The sequence below is a fragment of the Myotis lucifugus genome, unplaced genomic scaffold (assembly GCF_000147115.1).
Source record: "Myotis lucifugus unplaced genomic scaffold, Myoluc2.0 scaffold_6, whole genome shotgun sequence".
In the NCBI taxonomy this organism is placed as follows: Eukaryota; Metazoa; Chordata; class Mammalia; order Chiroptera; family Vespertilionidae; genus Myotis; species Myotis lucifugus.
Window position 1 is genome coordinate 2,736,177 of NW_005871054.1, and position 24,620 is coordinate 2,760,796.

General features: G+C 36.9%; 1 protein-coding gene across 3 annotated transcripts in view; it reads left to right on the top strand.

The window, feature by feature from the left end:
- The window catches only part of XPO1 (exportin 1), a 47,852-nt gene extending 23,470 nt beyond the window's left edge, over nucleotides 1-24,382 (top strand). For 2 of the 3 annotated variants that reach the window (XM_023746502.1, XM_023746516.1), the window contains 21 exons: nucleotides 5,013-5,074; nucleotides 5,289-5,333; nucleotides 6,786-6,967; nucleotides 8,157-8,205; nucleotides 8,287-8,406; nucleotides 11,191-11,319; nucleotides 12,378-12,536; nucleotides 14,839-15,036; nucleotides 15,465-15,603; nucleotides 15,797-15,978; nucleotides 16,061-16,217; nucleotides 16,315-16,478; nucleotides 16,755-16,889; nucleotides 17,235-17,418; nucleotides 17,698-17,804; nucleotides 20,010-20,204; nucleotides 21,455-21,623; nucleotides 22,454-22,588; nucleotides 22,668-22,827; nucleotides 22,924-23,020; nucleotides 24,099-24,382. In XM_023746502.1, coding sequence (XP_023602270.1) covers nucleotides 5,013-5,074; nucleotides 5,289-5,333; nucleotides 6,786-6,967; nucleotides 8,157-8,205; nucleotides 8,287-8,406; nucleotides 11,191-11,319; nucleotides 12,378-12,536; nucleotides 14,839-15,036; nucleotides 15,465-15,603; nucleotides 15,797-15,978; nucleotides 16,061-16,217; nucleotides 16,315-16,478; nucleotides 16,755-16,889; nucleotides 17,235-17,418; nucleotides 17,698-17,804; nucleotides 20,010-20,204; nucleotides 21,455-21,623; nucleotides 22,454-22,588; nucleotides 22,668-22,827; nucleotides 22,924-23,020; nucleotides 24,099-24,245 — 2,915 coding nt within the window. In that variant the 3' untranslated portion in view covers nucleotides 24,246-24,382. The remainder of the gene's footprint in view (nucleotides 1-5,012; nucleotides 5,075-5,288; nucleotides 5,334-6,785; nucleotides 6,968-8,156; nucleotides 8,206-8,286; nucleotides 8,407-11,190; nucleotides 11,320-12,377; nucleotides 12,537-14,838; nucleotides 15,037-15,464; nucleotides 15,604-15,796; nucleotides 15,979-16,060; nucleotides 16,218-16,314; nucleotides 16,479-16,754; nucleotides 16,890-17,234; nucleotides 17,419-17,697; nucleotides 17,805-20,009; nucleotides 20,205-21,454; nucleotides 21,624-22,453; nucleotides 22,589-22,667; nucleotides 22,828-22,923; nucleotides 23,021-24,098) is intronic. The other variant, XM_023746511.1, reaches the window with a different exon arrangement.
- Nucleotides 24,383-24,620: the final 238 nt, after the last annotated feature.

The following is a 24,620-nucleotide window of genomic DNA, read 5'->3' on the forward strand; positions in this document are numbered from 1 at the left end:
TCTGCCATGAGGTAGTAACCACTTGAACTAAAGCCCACCCTCACCCTATATTTCAGAGACTCTCTGATGATTGGTAGCTTTAATGGACAGATGCTTATAATCTAAGGCACAGGAAAAGAGCCTCGTTTTTTACAGTTTTGATGGAGGGATTTACTTAGTTTACTCTTTAAAAAAATATATTTTCATTGATTTCAGAGAGGAAGGGAGAGAGATTAGAAACATCAATGATTAGAGAGAATCATTGATTGGCTGCCTCCTGCACCCCTTCTCCTGGGTATCAAGCCTACAACCTGGGCATATGCTCTTGACCTGAAATCAAGCCTGGGACCCTTCATTCCACTGGTAATCCTCACCTGAGGATATTTTTCCATTGTTTTTTAGAGAGAGGGAAAGACAGAGAAATACCATGGGAGAGAAACACACTAATTGGTTGCCTCCCTCAAGCACCCTTCCAGGGCTGGGGCCCAGGGAAGGGGCCTGCAGCCGAGGTATGTGACCTTGACCAGAGTTGAACCTGGGACCCTTTGGTCTGTAGGCTGATACTCTGTCCACTGAATCAAACCGGCTAGGGCTGAGCTGCTTTTCAAAAAAATTTTTTTTAACATATTTTTATTGGTTTGTGAGAGGGGGAGAGAGAGAGAATCATCAGTGATGAGAGAGAATCATTGATTGGCTGCCTCCTGCACATCCCTTATTAGGGATTGAGTGTACAATCCGGGCATGTGCCCTTGACTGGAATCCAACCCAGGACCCTTTAGTCCACAGGTCAACGCTCTATTCACTGAGCCAAACGGGCTAGGGCTGCTTTTCAAAAATTTTTGAGTAAACTCTAGGAAGGAATTGCGGGGAGGAGTTAAGGTACTTGATCAAATAAGCTCTGATATCTACCAATTGGAGATTCTGGACAGTCTTTAAAAAAGTCAGTAGTGCTTGGTCAGAAAGGTGGTTGTTTATATATAAAAGTTACAGTCTTTTGAAGGGAAAGAAGTACCAACTATGGTAAAGTGACATTAAATTGAGACTTTATTGTCTATGAGAATCTTCGTTATTGTCTACTTATATTGCTTTTTTCCTATTTTCATCTTTCACCCTTCGTTCCATCTACAGTGTATTTTAGAAGCCTCTGAAAAGAGGGTCAAGATAATTAATGAATCGGTAACAGAGAAGTAGAAGGCTGTCTCATCCTGTTTTATATTCTCTGAGGCTGAGAAAAGCCTCCAAATCTTACATATTCCGACTAGAGGCAACAGTAGTAGTTTTGGACATTGTCTGGTTCCTTGTGACAAAATTAGAAGAAAAGTAGTGAATCTTTTTTAGTTTTGGGAGAAAGAGAAACATCAACTTGTTGTTCCATTTATTTATGCATTTAATTGGTAGATTTTTTTATGTGCCCTGACCAGGGATCAAACTCCCAAACTCCCAATCTTGACATATCAGGTTGATGCTCTAACCAACTGAGCTACCTGGCAGGTTCCTGAATTTCTTACTACATTGTATTGTCAGCCATTTAATCAAAGAGCAGGCTGCCCTGTCCAGTGTTTCTCAATGGTTTAGAGCAGTGGTCGGCAAACCACGGCTCATGAGCCACATGCGGCTCTTTGGCCCCTTGAGTGTGGCTCTTCCACAAAATACCACGTGCAGGTGTTTAGAGTGTTGGCCTGCGCACCAAAGGGACTTGGGTTCAATTCCCAGTCAAGGGCATATACCTCAATTGTAGGTTCCATCTCAAGCCCCCTTCAAAATTTTTTGAAAAGTATCTCAATTAAGCAGCTTGGGGATAGTACGGGAAGCAACCAATCAATGTCTTGCACATCAATCTTTCCCTCGCTCCCACTGTTAAAAATCAATGGGAAAATATCCTTAGATGAGGATTAACAACAACAAAAGCAGGCTGTATTTTTGTTTCTATTTTTAAACTTTTAAACTTGGATTAAGAGGTTTCAGAGGAATGCTTACTCTTTTTAAAAAAAATATATTTTATTGATTTTTTTACAGAGAGGAAGGGAGAGGAGAGGGATAAAGAGTTAGAACAGTGATGGCGAACCTATGACACTCATTTTTTTGGTTGATTTTTCTTTGTTAAATGGCATTTAAATATATAAAATAAATATCAAAAATATGTCTTTGTTTTACTATGGTTGCAAATATCAAAAAATTTCTATATGTGACACGGCACCATAGTTAAGTTAGGGTTTTTCAAAATGCTGACACACCGAGCTCAAAAGGTTCGCCATCACTGAGTTAGAAACATGGATGAGAGAGAAACATCAATTCAGCTGCCTCCTGCACACTCACTGCTGGGGATGTGCCCGCAACCAAGGTATATGCCCTTGACTGGAATTGAACCTGGAAGGAACCCTTCAGTCCGCAGGCCAACGCACTGTCCACTTAGCCAAACCAGTTAGGGCAGAATGCTTACTCTTTATTTTTATTTTATTTCTTTAGACTGCCCATTTCCTTATTTTGGGTGGGCCTTAATGATAGTAATTTATGTGTAAAGAACAGAAAGGTCATTGATACCAGAATTGTTTTGATTAGATCTAACGGGTAATACGGACACGTGATTGTTGTGTGGTATAATTTAGTGCTCATTTAAAAAATAATTTGGCTCCCCTAATTGTTACATTTTAAAAATCACCTTATTAAAACTAGACCTGATTTTACTTTGTGTCCACAAAGCCTCTTAATACTTTGAAGTAATTTTAGACTATAGAATTGTTGCCCAGAAAAGTACAGATTGTCCTTATACTAACAACTTACACACCATAATAAAATGAACAAACCAGAAATTAACATGTGGTTCAGTATTATTAACTGAACTGTGGACCTTAATTCACATTTCATAAGCTTTTTCTCTAATATCCTTCCTATGTTTTACAATTCATTTAGTTGTGTCTCTTTAGTCTTTCGATCTGTGACAGTTTTTAATTCCTCATTCTATGCTTTTGACACTTGAGTTCTGGTCCATTATTTTGTATAGTGGATTTTAGTTTAGGTTTGTTCTTAATATGATTAGACTGCGGTACATATTTTTTTAAGCGAGAATACCACCTAACCAGGGGCTACATAATGTCAGACATTAATTGATACTTTATTAACCTTTATCAGTGGTTATGATGTCTGCTGGTTTTTTGTTTACAAAATTACTATTTTTCAAATTGAAAGTGATAAGTATCTTGGAGAGATAATTTCACACCATGCAGATAATATCCAATTTCTCCTGAAGGCTTGCCCATTCATTTTAGCACATTGGTGGGTCTTGTCTGCAACAGTGAGTATTGTCTTTTCCCTAATGTGGAACTTATTTTTTTAAATATATTTTTATTGATTTCAGAGAGGAAAGAGTGGGAAAGAAAGATAGAAACATCAATGATGAGAGAGAATCATTGATTGGCTGCCTCCTGCATGCCCCTTACTGATGCTCTATCTAGTGAGCCAAACTTGGCTTGGGCCAGCAGATCCATTCTTAAAGGATGTTCTGATTTGGTAGTTGAGGGTTAGGACGCAGTTTCAGAAAGTCTTATCTATAGTTCCAAAGTTCAGACAGCTCTGAAAATTGAAAATCTTTATTTGGCAGCAAAACCTCAATTAAACAGATGTGAGATCAGTCTTTATGTAGTGAGAAATAAAAATTCTATTAGGGATCTTGCTTTTTAGATCCTTTGGGCATGTTAATGTCAGTGCATCATATTACACTAAAAATATTTTTGTCTTTATAAAAAATATTTTTTGTCTTTATAAAAAATATTTTTTTTATTGATTTTAGAAACTCAATGATGAGAGTGAATCATTGATCGGCTGCTTCCTGCATGTTTCCCACTAGGGATTGAGCCTGCAACCCAGGCATGTGCCCTGACCAGTATCAAACTGACCTCCTGATTCATAGATTGACACTCAACCGCTGAGCCACACCAACTGGACTTACTTAAACTTTAAGGAGATCTATAGTACATGCTATGTAAATTCTGAATGATATAAATTTAAAGCAAAGTTATAGAGTCTTAACTGTTTGAAGAATAAGCTGTATTATTAAGGGGTCCTTAGGTAAAAAACATTGCAAACAAAAAATAGTTCCCTAACTCTTTTTTTCCTACATTGTAGTGGGGAAATTTTTAAAGCAAATTTCCAGGTTGTGGCTAGGTAGCTCAGTTGGTTAGAGCATCAACCGGATACACCGAGTTCAGTCCTTGGTCAGGGCACATACAAGAATCAAGCAATGAATGCATAAATAAGTGTAACAACAAATTGATGATTCTCTCTTTCTAAACGCAATCAATAAAATTTTTTAAAAAATACTTTTCCAGAATTAGCTTAATGTTATAATTAAAATAAATTGGGAAAGGATAAATATATCTGACCTTGATTTATAAGTATTTTACATAAAACTTTATAATGCTCACAGAGTAACATCTTTAGTGTTTTTGCAGTTTTAACCCACAAAAATAAGTTGATTTGTGTGTTTAAGTGAAGAGCACATTAGTCCCTTGCGGTATTTTTTTATCTCAAAATTACTATATCGGTATACTTAACTGGTATAGCATTTAAAGATTATCTTAGAACAATGATCGCCAACCTTTCAGACCTCACGGACCATCAGTGGTGTGGGCCACGGGTCGGTGACCGCTGTCTTAGAAGATGTTAATTTGTAATTGTTCCATCTAGATTTTTTAAGGTTAACAACAAAACCTAATAACTTAAAGTAGTGTACTAAAGCCCTGGCTAATGTGGTTCAGTGGATTGAGCATTGTTCTATGCACCAAAAGGTTGCCCACAATTCCCAGTCAGGGCACATGCCCAGGTTTCCAGTCAATGTTTCTCTCCCTCTCCCTTGCATTCTGTCTAAAGTCAATTTTTTTTAATAGTATAAAGTAGTACGTTAAATTTTTCCCAAAAAGCCAACATTGGTGATTGGATTAGGCATATTATCGGGCTGTGCTCTGCCCTCTTCATCCCCAACTTTTTGTTCCTGAAGATATGCTATAAAAATATTGATTTTTTTTTTTCTTCCATAGGAATAAAAAAATACGTTGTTGGCCTTATTATCAAGACCTCATCTGATCCAACTTGTGTAGAGGTAAGAGATTTTTTGAAGATTATTGTGAAAATGTAAAAGCATTCAAATATTGGATCTTCAACTTAAACCTTACTATCACAGAGCTATAAACACATATACACAGTCATTTTCAATAAATATGCAGTTATTTTTCTCTCGGAGGTTTCTTATGCTTTTGTTCTTAACTATAGCTATTTTAGGCTCTCATTTAAACTAAATGTTTCTCTTTTCTTAGAAGGAAAAAGTATATATCGGAAAATTGAATATGATTCTTGTTCAGGTAAGTTTTCACTGTTTTCCTCAGAAGAGTTCAATGTTTCAGTTAGGCTAATTACTTGAACAAAATATTTGAACCCACTTTATTGAATAACTAAACTAACATCTTGCAGAAGTAGTGATAGCAATATTTTTTAAAAATATATTTTTATTGATTTCAGAGAGGAAATGAGAGGGAGAGAGGTAGAAACATCAATGATGAGAGAGAATCATTGATGAGCCTCCTCCTGCTCGCCCCCTACTGGGACCGAGCCTGGCAACCCGGGCATGTGCACTTGACCAAAATTGAACCTGGGACCCTTCAACCAAACTGGCTAGGGCGATAGTAGTCTTTATAATAACTATAATAGTTAACCTACTATGTAGCATTTGAAATTGTAAGACTGAAAACCCATCACTCTATGGCTCCAAAATGGATTGGACTCGATTAAAATTTTCTCGTTTATGCTTGGTACTGTGTGTGTTTCCATGTTATCTGTCAGTTTTAATTATTTTTTATTATAGCATTCCTTTAATCTGTAAGACAGTTTTTCAAACTTTCTGTATAATCTAACTTTAGAAATTTTAACTTACCTGTTTTTAATGTAAAAAAAAATTTTCCTGCCCTGGCCAGTTTGGCTCACTGGATAGAGCTTCGGCCTGGGGACTGAAGGGTCCCAGGTTCGATTAAGGTTGAGGGCATGTGCCTTGGTTGCGGGCCATCCCCAGTAGGGGGCGTGCAGGAGGCAGCTGATAGGTGCTTCTCTCTCATTTGTTTCTAACTCTCTATCCCTCTCCTTTCCTCTCTGTAAAAAAATCAATAAAATATATTTTAAAAAATTTTTTTCCTGAGATTAATTGGGTGTGTACGAAAAACGAAAATTTTCTCTTTAATAGTTTTGGGAACTTAAATGATTTTTAAAACATTTGCATTTTCACTGATAACTCAATAACTATCGGCTTTTATACTAAAGACTTTTTGTTGTTAACCTATTTCTGTATGGGGAGAGGAAGGAGTACAAAGAAGATAGTAACCTCTTAATTCACAGGTGCTATTACAGAATATCTGGTTCAGAAATATCCCTAGTGTACAGTATATGCAGTACAGATTTAAAAATTGAACACAGTCTATTATTGGTCAAAAAATTATTCTATCCCCAATTGTAATGCCTCCTTTCTTCTATTAAATTTATATATCCAAACTTATGCCTATCTGGCAGATATTATATGCATACACATTAGAGCCAGATTAGACCAGTTGGGATAACAGAGTAGTTGTAGGGCATTTGAGACAGAGGGCTTCATCTGTGTTGTACTTTCTATCCAGTGTATTTTTGTGAATGGTGGCACATTTCCTCTTTTAATAAAGCAGTAGAAAATGGAAAGTGGTTTGATATTTGCTCCTTTTAATATGACGCAATACCTTTGAAGTTTTGCCATTGACGAGTGAAATGAAATTAACATTTTCTTATTTTAGATACTGAAACAGGAATGGCCAAAACACTGGCCAACTTTTATCAGTGACATTGTTGGAGCAAGTAGGACCAGTGAGAGTCTCTGTCAGAATAATATGGTGATTCTTAAACTCTTGAGTGAAGAAGTATTTGATTTCTCTAGTGGACAGATAACCCAAGTGAAAGCTAAGCATTTAAAAGACAGGTGAGTATTCTGTTTTAGAAGCTCAAGTAATTTCTCAAACTATTGAAAGGAATTTGGAAGCAGGCTGTAAGTTTTTAAAGGATTATGATTGTTAATATGATAAATTACTTTTATTTGTTTTATAGTGCAAATTTAAATAGTTTTATAGTGAGCCTAATCTAAATCTGGAGGCTTAAAAAGTAAATATGGTGTTAAAGATAAGATTTTATACTTCATTGTCACAGCAAAAGAACGTCATACATCACATGGGAAAGGATTGTAGGTTGAGAATTCCCTTTGGGATATGTTTTATATAGTGACTACTTAATTATGGCTTCCAAGGAAAATTACTTGTGTCCAAATGCCAGCTGAATTTTTACTAGTCCTGCATCTTGTGGGTTTCCTACTGTTAACACTAGGATCATGCTAGACTTTATTTTCTTTCTTCTTAGTTATTAAAAATTAGTTGAAGTCATTAAGACACAGCAGTATATCACTTTTATATACCATTATGTGGTCAAACTAGCTTCAGAGTTTACAATATTTCCTCTGATTTGGTGTATTTGGCATATACAGGATATGACAAAAGTAGGTTTACAATTTGTTCCTATGGAAAAAAAATACATAGCTAATAAATCATGGAAGAATAAACTGTTTCATGTACTCATATCTGTAAAGCTACTTTTGACCAATTCTGCATATAATGCCACTTCACTTATTTTGGAGAGTTGTGGGTTTTGTTTTTTTAATGTATTTACAGATTTTTTAGAGAGAAGGGGTGGGGAGAGAGAGAAAGAGAAATAGCAACATTGATCAGCTGCCTCCTGCACTCCCCCACCAAGGCATCAAGACAGCAACCTGGGCATGTGCCCTGACCTGGAATCAAACAGGTGACCTTGGTGCATGAGTTGACACTCAACCACTGAGCTACAACAGTGGAGGGTTGTTTTTTTTTATTTTTTATTTTTATGTTTTAACTAACTTGATATCAAAGACTTGATTGATCTATTTAATATTTACAGTAAGAATGATTTAAAAAATCAAGAAACAGTTTAATAACTGTAGCTTTTGATGAAGTTGTTGGTGTATGTGTTTAAATGAGAGTAACTGAAGTTTTTAATGCGCAGATTGGAGTATGTAATATTTGTTAATATGTAAATAATTACAGTATTTTTATTTGTCTTCTGAACCAATCACTTTTCATTTTTAGCATGTGCAATGAGTTCTCACAAATCTTTCAGCTGTGCCAGTTTGTGATGGTAAGTGCTTTCATTTTTACTTTTTTAAATAACAGTTATATATAAGAAGATAATTATTTTATAGGTTTGTTTTCATTGCAGGAAAATTCCCAAAATGCTCCACTTGTACATGCAACATTGGAAACGTTACTCAGATTTCTTAACTGGATTCCACTGGGATATATTTTTGAGACCAAGTTAATCAGCACATTAATTTATAAGGTAGAGTGAATACATTTCACTTATCACTGAATAGTTGCATTTATTATGTTATTTTATAATGCTCTTTCATATAGAAAATTATTCTGCATTTATAGCCACAACCAACTTTGTTTCTGAGATAAGGAACCTGCTCAGAAGAACTTTTCCATAGTTTCAGCTAGTAGTTCTTGAAATGATTGTTCCACTTAGACCATGTAATTTCATAAATTCCATGTGAACAACTAGGAATAGATCTGATTCTATTTTAGGTGATTATATAGACTACAGGGAGGTAAGGTAAGGAATGTTTCTAAAAAATGGAACATCTATATTTATTTCCTGGTAATTTAAAGCACCAGCCTGGCCGCCATGGCATAGTGGTTGAGCACCGACCAATGAACCAGGAGGTCACAGTTCATTCTCAGTCAGAGCATATGCCTGGGTTGTGGGCTCAATCCCCAGTGTTGCGAGTGCAGGGGACAGCCGATCAATGATTCTCTCCCATCGGTATTTCTCTCTCTCTCTCTCTCTCTCTCTCTCTCTCTCTCTCTCTCTCTCTCTTCCCCCCCCCCCCCCCCTGAAATCAATAAAAATATAGCTCTAACCGGTTTGGCTCAATGGCTAGAGCATTGGCCTGCAGACTGAGGGTCCCAGGTTCCATTCCGGTCAAGAGCATGTACCTTGGTTGCGGGCATATCCCCAGTAGGGGGTGTGCAAGAGGCAGCTGATTGATGTTTCTCTCTCATCAATGTTTCTAACTCTCTATCCCTCTCCCTTCCTCTCTGTAAAAAATCAATAAAATATATTAAATAAAAAAATAAATATATATTAAAAAAAATAAAAGCAACATGTAATGCCTAGATGAAGTCTTATACTTGTTTATCCAGACATAACCAGTTTCCAAGTGGTTTTATTTTCAAATCTTTTTTGAACAGATGTAATGAATAAATTGTGCCTAATTGTGACTTTATAAAAGCAGGCAATTATAATTTACATTTTGGGCTTTGTAGTTCAGGGTTTGAGAAGGTCATAATCTGATAAATGAATTTATAATGTTGGAGATTTTTAAAAATATATTTTTATTGATTTCAGAGAAGGGAGTCGGGGAGGGAGATAGAAACATCAGTGATGAGAAAGAATCATTGATTGGCTGCCTCCTGCAGGCCCCCTACTGGGGATTGAGCCCGCAGCCCTGGCATATGCCCTGGACCGGAATTGAACTCAGGACCTTTTAGTCTGCAGGTTGACACTATCAGCACTGAGCAAAACGGGCTAAGGCTAGAGATATTTTATTACTAGACAGTTTGTTTAAAAAGAAAGAAAGAAAAGAAAAGGGGGGGGAAAGAAAGTTACCATTACTACAAATTCTCACCAACGCTTGCTATTGTCAGACTTTAAAAATTTTCACCAGTCTGGCGGGAATAAAACAGGAACTCGTATTTCTCCAGTAACTAATGAAGTTTGAGCATATTTTCAAATATTTATTTACCACCTAGATGCATTCTATTTAAAGCTGTTCATATTTGTCTATTTTATGTTAGGTTTTTTATCTTTTTCTTACTGATTTAAAGGTGCGTATGTGGCTGGATACTAACCCTGAATCCGCCATATGTGTAGTGAGTGTCTTCCTCCAGATTTCGTTTCTGTTTTCACTCTGTTGATTTCTTTTGGGGAACAATTTTATTATTTTAATATTAATGCCGGTGGTTCTTGATCCTCCATCAAGAAGGGTTCAGATATCTGGAGAAGGGGCTGTGCGTAAATTAAATAAGAGTCCAGAGACGAAACATAATTTTGAAAGGCATTATAGGGAGTCAGAAGACTTAGCTAAAGGAAACCAAGTTTTCCTTGTCTCAGGACCCCTTGCTTTTTATTAACACAAATTGTCCTAAGGCAAGGTAGATATACACATCAAAGGGTATACACAGTCCATTGTCAGAATGGGGAATTACCTCCAGCTGTTTAGGTGTTTGGTCAGGCGAAGGCCAGGAGGAGGCAATAACATGTAGATTAAGATGCCCTTAGCTGTCTGTCAGCAAGCAATCATTTATATATCCTTTTCAGGTTTGGGGAAATGCCATCAGCCATTCCTAGATGATTCAGCCCTTGCTGACATGCTGGAATTGGCTTCCGGCAAATGTAGTTGAATTTATACTTTAAAAAAAAAATAGATAATTTGTATTAGACTGTTTGCTATTGTCAATAGTACTAAAGGTTACATTCTTATACATAAGACATTTATGCCCTGTGGGAATATTTATTTTGTGTGAACTTGTGTTAAATATCAGGTAAATAGTAATGTCCATTTCTAAGGCTTTTGTTGCTTCCCAAATTACCATCCACAAATGGCATGCCATCTTTATATCATCTCAGCAAGAGAATATGAAAGAGCTACTTTTCCCACGTCTTCATTAATCATTGGTGTGTTTCCGTCTCCTAAAATCTGAACAGTTATAAATCTTGGATTCTTTTTAGACTACGCAGAAAATATGGTGTTCTTAAAAGTCACATAATGGGTCTTGGATAGGTTACTAAGCAAATTTGTGTTTTTCAGATGTCCCAGACACATCAAAAGAAAGCACAGTTTGCTCTTAAATTATTTATTGTCAATAAGGCGGTTAATGAAATTTTCTCAAAATACATGTGCAAAACAAAATTAGCTGTCACCTGCTTACCTGCTTTTGGGGAGGGAGGGTCTATATTTGATGTACTAGTAAAATCATTTATTTTTCCCCTCCAATTTTAATTTTAAGTAAAATGTTTCAGGCCCTTTAATTTTATGTTTTCTTTTTTGTATTAAAACAGTTCCTGAATGTTCCAATGTTTCGAAATGTCTCTCTGAAGTGCCTCACTGAGATTGCTGGTGTGAGTGTAAGCCAATATGAGGAACAATTTGTCACGCTATTTACACTGACAATGATGCAGCTAAAACAGGTAAAACACTCAAAAACTGAGTAAATTTATGTTCCTTAGAAAGGGGTAGATTAGAGTTTAACCATTTCAGAGTCATTTATAATAGACCGAGTATAATATGATTGCATATTTATTCTATAAAATGAGTAAACTAGCCATTTTAATGAGCCATTTTGAAAATTCATTAAATGCTTACAAATCTGGGGATTAATGTCAGCTGCTTCTGACCTTATGTCTGAAATGAAGGATTGTGCAGTTCTAGTTTATATAATTTATCTAAAAGATTGATCATAATATGACGTTACTGTATGTTATATGAATAAATTAATTGAATGTTTTTACATTTCTGATAAGATTAAAGAGGGAAAAGTTTGATCCAGGAAAGAATTCAGAGTATAGTCTGAGTAAATCTTATTACTTGCATAAATACCTAAGATCTGGAAACAGCCCAAGTGCCCATCAGTAGATGAATGGATAAAGAGGCTGTGGTACATTTATACCATGGAATACTATGCAGCAGTAAAAAAAAGGAGAATATCTTACCCTTTGAGACAGCATGGAGGGACCTGGAGAGTATCATGCTAAGTGAAATAAGTCAGTCAGAGAATTAAGTGTCATGATTTCACTTATATGTAGAATCTAGGTAACAAAATAAAATAATGAACAGAGTGTATCCAGAAATAATGGAAGCATGGACCAGAGTGCAGAATCTCAGATGGAAGGTGGGGGAAGGTGGACAACGGTGGGTGGGAGGTAATCAATCAAAGACTTTGTATGTATATATGCATAACCCATGGACATACACAATAGGTTTGTCAAGGTCTAGGGTAGAGGACAGTGCCAGGCTGGAGGGAGTAAAAGGGGACATATGTAATACTTCAAACAATAAAGGATTTTTTTTTTAATGTGTACAAAGCTAGCACACAAAGATACAAAAACAGTCATAACTGACCAAGGAGAATAAGATATTTGACTACTTTAGTATTGGTAAAAGGGTAATGGAATCTTTGGGCTTAAATGTACTGTCTTTTTTCATTGGTTTTAAAATGCAGGCTAATAGTCTCTATTTAAACCTGCAGATGCTTCCTTTAAATACCAATATTCGACTTGCATACTCAAATGGAAAAGATGATGAACAGAACTTCATTCAAAATCTCAGTTTGTTTCTCTGCACGTTTCTTAAGGAACATGGTCAACTTATAGAAAAAAGACTAAATCTCAGGGAAACACTCATGGAGGTAGGCTTTGTGGAGCCTTTGGCTTCTGAAACTCTTTTTTTACATGATAACAAATTCCTAAAGGGTGTACAGACGTGTCAAGATAGATAGATATATATATTTCAGAGAGGATTGGAGGAGAGGGATAGAAACATCAAAGATGAGAATCATTGATTGGCTGCCTGCTCCATGTCCCACACTAGGGATCAAGTCCGGAACCTGTGCACATGCCCTGACTGAGAATCAAACCGTGTCCTCCAGGTTCCTAGGTCCATGGTCAACCACTGAGCCATGGCAGTTGGGTCAGATGTGTCATTTCTAAGATGAAGTCTAATGACCTTACTTAAAAATTGATGTGTAGCCTGGCTTGTGTGGTTCAGTGGTTGATTGTCGACCCATGAACTGGGAAATTGCAGTTCTATTACTGGTCAGTGAACCTGTCTGGGTTATGGGCTCAACCCCCCGCGCCGCCCCCCCCCCCAGGGGGGGGTGTGGAAGGCCCACATGCCAGGGGCAGCTTTTTGATAATTCTCATCATTGATTTTTCTATCTCTCTCTCCTCCTTTCCTCTCTCTAAAATCAACTTAAAGCCCTAGCTGGTTTGACTCAGTGGAAGAGTTTCGGCCTGCGGACTGAAGGGTCCTAGGTTTGATTCCAGTCAAGGACACATAATACCCGGGTTGTGGGCTTGATCCACAGTAGGGGACATGCAGAAGGCAGCCAATCAGTGATTCTCTCTCACCATTGTTATATCTATCTCTACCTCTACCTTACTCTCTGAAATCAATTCTATATAATAAAGAGGTACTATGCAAATTGACCATTGCACCCTTGCACAAGATGGCTGCCCCCATGTGGTCAGAAGATAACTGGCAGGGGAGGGCAGTTAGGGGCAACCAGGCCAGCAGGGGAGGGCAGTTGGGGGACCATGCTGACAGGGCAGCAGGTAGGCATCGATCAGGCTGGCAGGGGAGTGGTTAAGGGGTAATCAGGCTGGCAGGCAGAAGTGGTTAGGGGCAATCAGGCAGGCATGTGAGTGGTTGGGAGCCAGCCATCCTGGATTCTGAGAGGGATGTCGGTTTCCTAAACCAGCACATCCCCCGAGGGTTCCCAGATTGGAGAGGGTGAAGGCTGGGCTGAGGACCCCCTCCTTCCCCTGCCCCATCCCCATGTATGAATTTCGTGCACTGGGCCTCTAGTAAAAATATATTTAAAATCAATTTTAAAGCCCTTACTGGTTTGGCTCAGTGGATAGAGCGTTGGCCTGCGGACTGAAGGGTCCCGGGTTCGATTTCGGTCAAGGGCATGTACCTTGGTTGCGGGCATATCCCCTGTGGGGAGTGTGCAGGAGGCAGTTGATCGATGTTTCTCTCTCATCGATGTTCTAATTCTCTATCCCTCTCCCTTCCTCTCTGTAAAAAATCAATAAAATATTTAAGAAAATAAAATCAATTTTAAAAACATATGTTTTTTAAAAAATTGATTTGTACTCCACATAAAATAAAACTATCCAGTTTAAAGTGTATAATTCAGTGCCATTTAGTACATTCACAGTGTTTTCAACCATCTCTTTTTCAAGAGATTTTTACCCACAAACCAGTGATATACCCATTGAAAGTTACCTCATTCTTTTTTCTCCCCCATTCCTTCACAGCCACTGATTTGCTCTCTATTTCTGGAATTACATACTCTAAATCTTTCATACAAATGGAATCATATGGTCTTCTGTAGTTGGGTTTTCAAGGTTCATGTTACATCATGAACCAGTACTTGATCCTTTTTTTATGACCGAGTAATATTTTATTGTATGGCTATATCAAATTTTGTGTGTTCATTCATCAATTGATGGATATTTGGATTGTTTGTTTCTTTTTGCTTATTGATACCAACTAATTACTACATAAGTGTTCCAGGACATGTATAAAGAAAACAGAATTTGCCCTGACCGGTTTGGCTCAGTGGATAGAGCGTCGGCCTGCGGACTGAAGGGTCCCTGGTTCGATTCCGGTCGGGGCATGTACCTTGGTTGCGGGCACATCCCCAGTGGGAGGTGTGCAGGAGGCAGCTGATCGATGTTTCTCTCTCATCGATGTTTCAAACTCTCTGTCCCTCTCCCTTCCTCTTTGTAAAAAATCAATAAAATATATATTTTTTAAAAAAGAAAACAGAATTTGCTCCTAAAGAATTTTTAGTATGGTGCATGAATAATGAAATATCAGAGTTGTGAAACTTAAAACAGGAACTTTTATTTCTGAATAACACAATGAGTGCAAAGCAATTAATGTCTTAAGAGTTATTTTAATAGTTTTGGTCTTCTTTGTAGGCCCTTCATTATATGTTGTTGGTATCAGAAGTGGAAGAAACGGAAATCTTTAAGATTTGTCTTGAGTACTGGAATCATTTGGCAGCTGAACTCTATAGAGAGAGCCCATTCTCTACGTTGGCCTCTCCGTTACTATCTGGAAGTCAGCATTTTGATGTTCCTCCCAGGAGGCAGTTGTATTTGCCTGTGTTATCCAAGGTAACAGTAAAGTGGGTGGTTGATGCTCTTGTGGCTTACTGTGATTTTTAGAGCTAAATGCAAGCACTGGCTTTTGTTTTTTTACTAATCTATCCAAATAAATGGGCTACAAAAAGAGTCCAACTTCCCCAGGCATGTTGAAAACCAGAACATGCAAGGGATTGTTATAAGCACATCTGTGAGTTTGTTAGAAAGTTAAGAGGCTACCCCCTTTCAGTGTCTGGATGAAGCACTGGATATTTAATAGATGGTTTTTATTCATGTTAAAGTTTGAGAACCACTGTTAATAGAATTACATTTTAAATATGTTCATTCTTTTATATTGTCAGGGCAGTTTGGTACCTTGAGGTGCATATAATCTAATTTTTTAATCTATATTTGATGTGGCTGATTTCTGAGATTAACAGATTTTTCTTGTTGTTGAATAGGTTCGTTTATTGATGGTTAGTCGTATGGCTAAACCAGAGGAAGTATTGGTTGTAGAAAATGATCAGGGTGAAGTTGTAAGGGAATTCATGAAGGATACAGATTCCATAAATTTGTATAAGAATATGAGAGAAACATTAGGTAAGTTAATAAATACTATTAATTTAAGTCTTTGTGATTCTATTCTGGAATGGAAATATTGTAGGAAATGTGATCCACTTAGTTTCTGAATCTGTTAATAGCCATTTTATTAATGTGCTGCTCTTCCCTTAGTAAAAGTTTTTGCTCATTAAATTTCGCATCTGAAACATCTGAAACTTTTTTTCCTTTGTAGTTTATCTTACTCATCTGGATTATGTAGATACAGAAAGAATAATGACTGAAAAGCTTCACAATCAAGTGAATGGTACAGAATGGTCATGGAAAAATTTAAATACATTGTGTTGGGCAATAGGCTCCATTAGTGGAGCAATGCATGAAGAGGATGAAAAACGATTTCTTGTTACTGTTATAAAGGTATGCACGTTGTATGTATAGACTGGAATCATTAAGTAATTATGTTTAATTATAAATTACTGAAATTTGTCTTATTTTACAGGATCTATTAGGATTATGTGAACAGAAAAGAGGCAAAGATAATAAAGCTATAATTGCATCAAATATCATGTACATAGTAGGTCAATATCCAAGATTTTTAAGAGCTCACTGGAAATTTTTAAAGACTGTTGTTAACAAGCTGTTTGAATTCATGCATGGTAAATCCTTTTTATTTAATATATTTTATATAGTTGTTTGTTTTTGTTTAAAAATTATTTTTGAAATTTTTTTAAATAAATGTTTTTGTTTCATTAGAGACCCATGATGGAGTCCAAGACATGGCTTGTGATACTTTCATTAAAATAGCCCAGAAGTGCCGCAGGCATTTTGTTCAGGTTCAGGTTGGAGAAGTAATGCCGTTTATTGATGAGATTTTGAACAATATTAACACTATAATTTGTGATCTTCAACCTCAACAGGTATGGGAGATCTTAGCCTATTTTCTTAGAAAGTAACTACTGTTTTAGTCAGATGGGAATAGAAAGAATGTCACTATTAGATTCAGTTCCAAGTATCTCTGTTTAAGTTTTTATAGTGAAGGAAAAGTTCAACCAGAGTTTGTCAGGCTGTTTTTCTGTCTAATTTATTTCTGACACTTCAATGAAATTAGTTTCAGTATAGACGTGAATTGTTTGTGTATGGTTTTCCTTATTATGTATGATACATAAAAGTAAAATGTCTGCCTTTCAACATAGGTCCATACATTTTATGAAGCTGTGGGGTACATGATTGGTGCACAGACAGACCAAACAGTACAAGAACATTTGATAGAAAAATACATGCTGCTTCCTAATCAAGTTTGGGATAGCATAATCCAGCAGGCAACCAAAGTAAGTTATATTACTTTTTACAGAAGTTATGGTGGAATTTAAGAAGTGTGTTATTTTTAGGAGCAGTGAACTCAGTGCCTTTGACATGCATACCTGATTCATAACTACTTTTGTGTTTGTTTTTGTGCATTAAAGAAATAAGTATTTTTATTTTGTTTTGCTGGTACATTGGGAAGATTTCACTCTAATGTTGGTTGTAGGTATTAGTAATAGACTTCTGTGTTTTTATACCATTATGGATTATAAATGTGATTATAAATTTGGAATAATGTTGGTAGTGGTTTTTGCTTTAATAATTACAAGGATAATTCTCATGTGATAAATAGATGTTTTTGTCTTTCACAGAATGTGGATATACTTAAAGATCCTGAAACAGTTAAGCAGCTTGGTAGCATATTGAAAACAAATGTGAGAGCCTGCAAAGCTGTTGGACACCCCTTTGTAATTCAGCTTGGGAGAATTTACTTGGATATGCTTAATGTATACAAGTGCCTCAGTGAAAATATATCTGCAGCTATTCAAGCTAATGGTGAGTGATTTTGAATTCTTATGGAATGTTGTACAACATCAATTCTACGTTCTCTGCCTTAGTGTAGGCATTCAGTAGTTCTTACAGATTTTAAATAAGCCTCCCTCCAGATAACCCTAGATAATTTTTTAACTAGTTGCATGCCCCTTCCCTTATAAAATTAGTCTTTTTTCCCCCCATTAAATACATCTTTAGAGGTAAATAGTATTGGAAGTACCTGTAATTACCAATATAGAATTTTATTTGTCAAGTTGGCTTCCACTTGGTTGTATTTTTTAGGTGAAATGGTTACAAAGCAACCGTTGATTAGAAGTATGCGAACAGTAAAAAGGGAAACTTTAAAGTTAATATCTGGTTGGGTGAGCCGGTCCAATGATCCACAGATGGTAAGTGAGATGTGTTTTTTGTTAAGTTGATGCTGCATTCTCTGGTTTAAGCTTTATCTCTGTATGTATTTGGCTAATTTAAAGGTAATTTAGATGTCTACATTTGGGATTATTGTATAGCATTCTATTTATTACAGTCTTTGACTACTTAAAATTACTAAGTTTTAAACCATCTTGCAAAGATGGTTAGATGGTGGTGATATGTAACAAGATAGCTGAGAGGAATAGATTGGGTAATTTTAATTTTTCCATGGATAGATATATAGAGTTCAGATGAAATCTTTTTGTTCATCATGATTTTCAAAGCAATTTACAAAGCTTTCATTAGTTTGCCTCCTCAGTAAAAGTACTTTACCAGCTGAAGGTTTGAAAATCTCATTTACTCTTACTGCTTTTATTCTAAATCATTTCCAGAAAGGAGTATGATTTTCAGAAACTAAATGAGCTCCATATGCCTCAACTTGGAAAAATGTGAATAATTTTTAGTTTTTGTTACACCTTTTCATTCTCTTGATCCTTGGAACATTACAAAAATTTCTGTCTTATTAACACTGCTGCATGGAAATATTGGTTGACAAGTGAGCTATTTGTATAACTTTAAAATTTCCAGGAAACTTGTTCAGAAAACTATTGTAGAATTCTCAAGGTATCAGATTTAAATATTGAAAAGTTTTGAACATGTGCATTATAAAAGTACAACTGTATTTAAAATTGGAGAGTAAAAATTAGGAAGAATTGAAGGAGTTATGAAGTTCATAATTTAAAATAGCTTGGGCAAATTTCAGGCATATCAGTGGTGATGATGATGGCACCATTATATTTTATAATTAAGACTTATATCATGGTTTAAGGCAGTAAATTTCAAAGATACTAAACACTTCAGATTCAGTTTCTAGGGAGAAAGTTCTTTTAGTCAGTATCAAGAGTAGAAATGAGGCTCTGGCCGGTTTGGCTCGGTGATTGGAATGTCGGCCTGTGGACAAGTGTCACAGGTTTGGTTCCTGGTCCAGGGCATGTACCTAGGTTGCAAGTTTCCCTGCCCCAGTAGTGGCACTTGGGGAGGCATCCAAACCAGGTGTCTCACGTAAATGAGAACCAGTTCTTCTGTAAGATGCCAAGTGGGTAATTGGAAAAATAATTTTGTGCTTACCCTCAATCTTATAAAACCTGTTTTGTATATTAGTACACCACTGACACTGGTAATATTCAATGAAGGAAAAATAGGTTGTATTTATTGTACGTCTCTCTTTTTTTTAAAAAATATATTTTATTGATTTTTTACAGAGAAGAAGGGAGAGAGATAGAGAGTTAGAAACATCGATGAGAGAGAAACATCGATCAGCTGCCTCCTGCACATCTCCTATTGGGGATGTGCCCACAACCCAGGTACATGCCCTTGACCGGAATCAAACCTGGGACCTTTCAGTCCGCAGGCTGACGCTCTATCCACTGAGCCAAACCGGTTTCGGCAATTGTACGTGTCTTGATATAGAACTTACGAAAAGCATAGATGTTACACCTTAATATGACTATGTTTATTGACAATTCTAGAAACTTCACAGTCTCTCTGGTGCAGTTCTATTTTCTTGTATAAGAAGTGATGGCTATTCTTTTTGTTTATTAAAATACATTGAGTGGGAGTACTTCCGTTTTTATAGATATTATCCACTGAAGAAACTGATATAATCTTGGTTAGGATGATTTTTTCTTTCCTGCTAGGTTCCTCATCCTTCATATACAGTATTCCTAGAATCCTGGTTTTGCTTGGAGTCAGTCGCTTGGTTTTGGGCCTTAGTTTCTTTCATAATTATAAATTTGAACTACACTATGTTCTGCCCCTTCCCAGCCTATTGTGATGTTTTGGCTTCTTTCAGTTAAATGCTTTAGTGTACAAAAAACCTAGTCAAAGTGTATTTCAGTGACTTAGCTTTTTATAATAGTAACCAAATGCATAGATTAAAAGTTTTTCCCGGCTAGTATGGCGCAGTTGGTTAAGCGTCATCCCATAGCACCTGGAGGTTACCGGTTCAATTCCTGTTTAGGGCACATGCTCGTGTTGCAGCCTTGCTCCCCTTTGGGCAGTGTGCAGGAGGCAGTTGATTGATGTTTCTCATCTATGTTTCCATCCTTCACTCCCTTCTCTCTAAAATCTAAACATATATATGTTTTTTTCTAAACTTAAAAGTGTGTTTTTTGTTTAAACAGGTAGCTGAAAATTTTGTTCCTCCTTTGTTGGATGCAGTTCTCATTGATTATCAGAGAAATGTCCCAGCTGCTAGAGAACCAGAAGTGCTTAGTACCATGGCTATTATCGTCAACAAGTTGGGAGGACATATAACAGCTGAAATACCTCAAATATTTGATGCTGTTTTTGAATGCACATTGAATATGATAAATAAGGTAATGTGATTTACATTTCAGTTATAAAATGGGAAATTCTGCAAGATATCCTAAACTCTTGAAAGCATAAATGATACCTTTGAGTGCAGCATAGGTTCTGGGGTTAAATTCTTGAACCTCTAGATCAGGGAAATGCTTATTTTGTTTTTGTTTTTGTTTTAATCTAATCTAATAAAAGAGAACATGCAAATTGACTGCAACTCCGATATGCCCCAAGCCACGCCCACTAGCCAATCAGAGTGGCTATATGCAAATTAACCCAACCAAGATGGTGGCCAGCAGCTACGGAGCTGGAGCAAGCAGGAGGCTTGGTTGCCTGGCGATGGAGGAAGCCAAGCTTCCCACCTGCCCTGGCTGGCTGTGGCCTCTGCCCAAGGCAACAAAGTTTCAATTAAACTGGTAATATGCAAATTGACCCTAATAGCAGAACGACTGGGAATGACTGATCACTATGACACACACTGACCACCAGGGGGCAGATGCTCAACGCAGGAGCTTCCCCCTGGTGGTCAGGCGCTCCCACAGGGGGAGCTCTGCTCAGCCACAAGCCAGGCTGACGGCTGCCAGCACAGCGGTGGTGGCAGGAGCCTCTCCAGCCTCCTCATCAGCGCTAAGGATGTCCGACTGCAGCTTAGGCCTGCTCCCCGCTGGCAAGTGGACATCCCCCGAGGGCTCCCGGGCTGCCAGAGGGATGTCTGACTGCCAGCAGGTGGTCATCTCACGAGGGGTTCCAGACTGCAAGAGGGCACAGGCTGGGCTGAGGAACCCCCCCACCACCACCACCCGGAGTGCACAAATTTTTGTGCACCGGGCCTCTAGTATGTATATATTACCACATTTTGTTCAAAATTTTGTGCACCAGGCCTCTAGTTTACTATAAAATAACAGCAAGGAGTACATTTGATAGATTGCATTCATTCAAATAGTAGCTTGAATTTATTGAAAACTGCATTTATAGACATTAACAATTTTAATGTATTGATTTGTGAGTCTCCAAGTTACTAATGATTACATAGCACGTTACATATGATGTTCTTTTATGTGCATTTTGATGAGTTGCTTTATAATGTGACCTAAGGTCTCCTTATTTTCATAATTCATTTGTTTAACAAATGGTAATTTTATGATCCATGAGAGGTGAATTATATTGTCTTTGAATTGGCCTTTCAGGAGACCATACAGCTTATGAGTTCCACTAACAAGTATATTAAATTCGGGCTTGCTTTTTATTTTGTTCTTACCATTTTTAGGACTTTGAAGAATATCCTGAGCACAGAACGAACTTTTTCTTACTACTTCAGGCTGTCAATTCTCATTGTTTCCCAGCATTTCTGGCTATTCCACCTGCACAGTTTAAACTTGTTTTAGATTCCATTATTTGGGCTTTCAAACATACTATGAGGAATGTTGCAGATACAGGTAAATGCATAGAAATTTACTTATTTGCCTGCCAATTTACAAATTCTACAGACACTTAGAGATAGGTGTATAGTTGTAGACAGGTAGGTGCCACTTCACTTGTCAAGTTTTGTCTGTGTAAGCTCTAAAAGCAACTTAGTTGTCTGTTTTGTACATAGTACATAGGCAGAATTAGTTATGGGAGATGGGCATAAAATTAAAAGTATGGAAACATCACTTATTGATATCTTTTTTTTTTAATTGACTTCAGAGAGGGAGGGAGGGAGAGAGAGAGAAACATCAATGATGAGAGAGTATAATTGGTCAGCTGCCTCCACATACTGAGGATCGAGCCTACAACCTGAGTATGTGCCCTAACTGGGAATCCAACCGAGACCTCCTGATTTATAGGTCAATACTCAACTACTGAGCCATGCAGGCCGTGCTCCATATCTTTATTACTGCTTCCTTTTCTCCATATGCTTTTCCACTGTGGCACTAATAATTTACTGAGGATAAATCTAAAGAACATCTCTAGCAGGAGGATTTTTTATTTGTGTATTTAAATAGTAATTGGTTTATGTAATAGAAACATCTATTTGTGCTGTTTTTGGTGTGGATGTGGAGAAAATGATCCTTCAGACATAGTGGTAAGGTGGTAATGGTTATTATTTACAGTTTATCAGAAAGCAGACATTGATTCTAAGAGACCTCTATTACTGATTCAAGATAATTTAGGCAAATAATTAGCTAAAAAGAGGGAGAATGGGCTTTGAATGAGAATAGTTTATGGGTAAAATACTATCATGTGAGTGTTACCAGTCTGTAATTTGCTGTTCTATGTATTTTAGGCTTACAGATCCTTTTTACACTTTTGCAAAATGTTGCACAAGAAGAAGCTGCAGCTCAGAGTTTTTATCAAACTTATTTTTGTGATATTCTTCAACATATCTTTTCTGTTGTGACAGACACCTCACATACTGCCGGTAAGGATTTAAAGCTATAAAAATGTTAAACGTTCCAGTTGTTAAATCTTAGAGCTAATAATAATCTTTTCATCAACAGGTTTGACGATGCATGCGTCAATACTTGCATATATGTTCAATTTGGTTGAAGAAGGAAAAATAAGTACACCATTAAATCCTGGGAATCCAGTTAACAACCAAATGTTTATTCAGGAATATGTGGCTAATCTCCTTAAGTCTGCATTCCCTCATCTGCAAGAGTAAAAATATATATATATATATTATTATTATTTTTTAATAAACAAATTTCTTATTTAAAAAAAACAATTATTTAATTTATATGTTTTGATTTGCAGTGCTCAAGTAAAGCTCTTTGTGACAGGGCTTTTCAGTTTAAATCAGGATATTCCTGCTTTCAAGGAACATCTTAGGGATTTCCTAGTTCAAATAAAGGTATGTAATTTATCTGCATTTGCAGAAATATAAGACTAACTTGATCATTAGTTTTAGGAGAAACAGCTTTTTTATATCTTTGCTTAATCTATTTATATAAACACACATATACATACTCTGGCCAGATTATTATGACCACCTGACATTTGTAGTCAAATTAGCTATAATTTCACGCTGAGGTTGCTAGAGGGCCAAACCATTATAAACGTCTGAATAGCACAACATACCTAAGTATCATTGCTGATCAAGTTCATCCTATCATGTTGATGGCGTATCCCAATGGAGATGGCTTCTTCCAACAAGACAATGCGCCATGCCACGGTGCTCGTATTGTGCAGGAGTGGTTCCAAGAATATGAGGGAGACTTTACCTTGCTTAGGTGGCCCCCACAATCACCAGATTTCAATCCAATTGAGCATTTGTGGGACGAAGTTAAAAGAGCCATCAAGCAGCTGGTTCCACAACCACCAAATCTCACAGAACTGGACAGTGCTATTCATCAGGCATGGTGTCAGATTCCTTGCATCACCTTTCAACATCTCGTGGAGTCAATACCAAGAAGAATTGCCGCAGTATTGAAGGCAAAAGGTGGCCCAACGAAGTACTGATTGGGTGGTCATAATAATCTGGCATGTGTGTATGTCATCATTCTATGGCTCTTCTATAACCTTTTTCCCACTAGCACCTTTTTTGGGGGCTTTTTGTTTTTTAATATATTTTTATTGATTTTGGAGAGAGGGAGAGAGAGAAAGAGAAACATCAATGATGAGAATCATTGATCGGCTGCCTCCTGCAGGACTCCTACTTGGGATCAAGCCCGCAATTCAACCCGGGCATGTGCTGTGACTGGGAATTGAACCATGACCTCCTGGTTCATAGGTTGATGCTCAAATTCTGTGCACCACCTTCGGTGTTTAAATCAGACACATAATACTGAAATTTAAACCCAACCAATTGATGGAAAAATTATATCCCTTGTGTAAACAGGAAATATGCTTATTTCCACCTTTCCCCGAAAAAAAACTATTTGTTTTTCATAACACACTTATGTTGACCTTTCAACTATCTGCTTTCACAGGAGTTTGCAGGTGAAGATACATCTGACCTGTTTTTGGAAGAAAGAGAAACAGCCCTCCGACAGGCTCAGGAAGAGAAACATAAACTTCAAATGTCTGTCCCTGGCATCCTTAATCCACATGAAATTCCAGAAGAAATGTGTGATTAAAATGGGAAGTCATGCTGGGGTTTGATTTTTCTCTGCAACTTTTGTTAGCAGAAGAAAACAGCATCTGGATATTTGTCGACCAAAATGATGCCAATTTGTAAATTAAAATGTCACCTAGTGGCCCTTTTTCTTATGTGTTTTTTGTATAAGAAATTTTCTGTGAAATACCTTCCATTGTTTAAGCTTTTGTTTTGGTCATCTTTATTTAGTCTGCATGAAGTTGAAAATTAAGGCATTTTTTAAAATTCTACTTCATGCCCATCTTGTGGCTAGGATGGGGGAGGAGGCAAATCCGATTTGAACATATACTTGTAAATTCTAATGCAAAATTATACAATTTTTTTTCTGTAAACTACCAATTTTTAATTAGGGAGC